Below are 1,621 nucleotides of genomic sequence, written 5' to 3' on the forward strand. Positions count from 1 at the left end.
GTGGATGGGATATACAGTATATGTAACAAAGAAATCAATAAAGCATTAAAATATGTTCTAGCTTAATCTGAGTCCCATTTAAGATAATTTCATGTTACACAAACAACAGTGTATATACATTAACACTGTTAATGGTTCTTTGTGTTGCTGTTTATTAGTTTGGCCTTGCAGTCATTATTGCATCTTATAACCTCCCAATGCAAATCAAAACAATCCTCTTTGATCATTTGGTATTTATGTGCTTCTGATCTGAGTGGATGTGAAGAGTTACATCACCATTTACAAGATGGAGAACACACTCTGCCTACTGCTGATCTCATTCAGCTTCAACTGTGAGTTTTCATATTAAACCAATTATATATTTCTTGACTAGATGTATTTCAAATCAAATCAGCCTTATCAATCTTCTTCTTTAGGTATAAAATGTCAAAGTATGGAGTCTGTTGAAAGCACAGTTCAGAAAAAGCCTGGAGATACTCTGACTCTTTCCTGTAGAGGATCTGGATTCAGCTTTGATTGCTGTAGCATGCACTGGATCAGACATCAAGTTGGAAAACCACTTGTGTGGATGGGACGTGTTCATCCAAGTGGTGGAAACCATGATTACTCCAAATCTTTTGAAGGACGAATTGAAATCACCAGAGATAATTCAAACAGTATGGCACATTTGAAATTGTCAGGACTGACAGCAGAAGACTCAGCCATGTATTACTGTGCAAAACAAGCACAGTGACACAAAGTTCTTGTAAGGCTTAACAAAAACCACTTTGAATGATATTTCTGATTTCTCACTGCCAGAGTTCAATAGGTGGCAGCAGAGCATAAAATGCATGAAATCACAAAGACAATACAATTAACATTTAAACACACAAACAATATACAACTCAGCAGTCAATGCAACATCAAATCAATTATATGAAACATTCATGCTTTAAACTTTCACTGTTTATCTTGCTACATGCTGTCCTGATTTTGGATCAGAGTGAGAGCAAGAGATCTGTGTGTACCTCACTGAATGGACACTTGATCAACCTCCATTTATTCCATCTACCTTCATTTATTGCAAGCAACTGCATTGGGGTCAGAACTTCTGCTTACATTCATGGGACCCAGGAGAAAGTTTTCATGAGTATAATTAAATATACAATAAAAAATAGTAAATGAAACAGTAGACATTATTCCCTGATAAACTGTTGTCACATTACCTCATCATGTTGCATATTTATTTAAGGTGCAGTTATCATTTTGGAAATAAAAAGGGTATTTTGCATTTATAAACCATTTTATGATGTGTCATAGGTAGAGTTTTTTTTTTACTTTTAGGGCCTAAATTCACTGGAAAACTTTTTCTTTTCCAACCAATCTTTTTTCATGCTTAAGTCTTTCTAGCAGTAATTATTTGACACTTTACCTTGCTACTTTATTTAACTCACTTGTACATAAATATAGTTTTTAGTTTTCTACTGTTTTTACTCTTGTTTGTAATTGCCAGTATATTAAAAGTTCCCTTGTGTGTCCCTTGTGTTTTTTGAAAAGTAACTACCGTAAGTACAATTATTGCATTGTGTTGTGAAGGTATTTGTCATTTATAGCACATTCATACACCATCTGATGTGCATGT

General features: G+C 34.2%; 1 protein-coding gene across 1 annotated transcript; it reads left to right on the top strand.

Moving 5' to 3' along the window:
- The first annotated feature begins 282 nt into the window (after positions 1 to 282).
- LOC127647389 (immunoglobulin heavy variable 5-10-1) lies at positions 283 to 733 on the top strand. Its single transcript, XM_052131597.1, has 2 exons — positions 283 to 332; positions 417 to 733. Exons 1-2 carry the CDS (start codon positions 287 to 289, stop codon positions 731 to 733), a joined length of 363 nt encoding a protein of 120 aa, XP_051987557.1. The 5' UTR covers positions 283 to 286.
- Positions 734 to 1,621: the final 888 nt, after the last annotated feature.

The sequence above is a fragment of the Xyrauchen texanus genome, chromosome 8 (genome assembly GCF_025860055.1).
Source record: "Xyrauchen texanus isolate HMW12.3.18 chromosome 8, RBS_HiC_50CHRs, whole genome shotgun sequence".
NCBI classification, from domain to species: domain Eukaryota; kingdom Metazoa; phylum Chordata; class Actinopteri; order Cypriniformes; family Catostomidae; genus Xyrauchen; species Xyrauchen texanus.

Coding starts and splice junctions, on each gene's coding strand:
- LOC127647389 (XM_052131597.1), top strand. CDS start 287: ATGGAGAACACACTCTGCCTACTGCTGATCTCATTCAGCTTCAACT. Junction 333..416: donor GATCTCATTCAGCTTCAACT/GTGAGTTTTCAT, acceptor CTTCTTCTTTAG/GTATAAAATGTCAAAGTATG.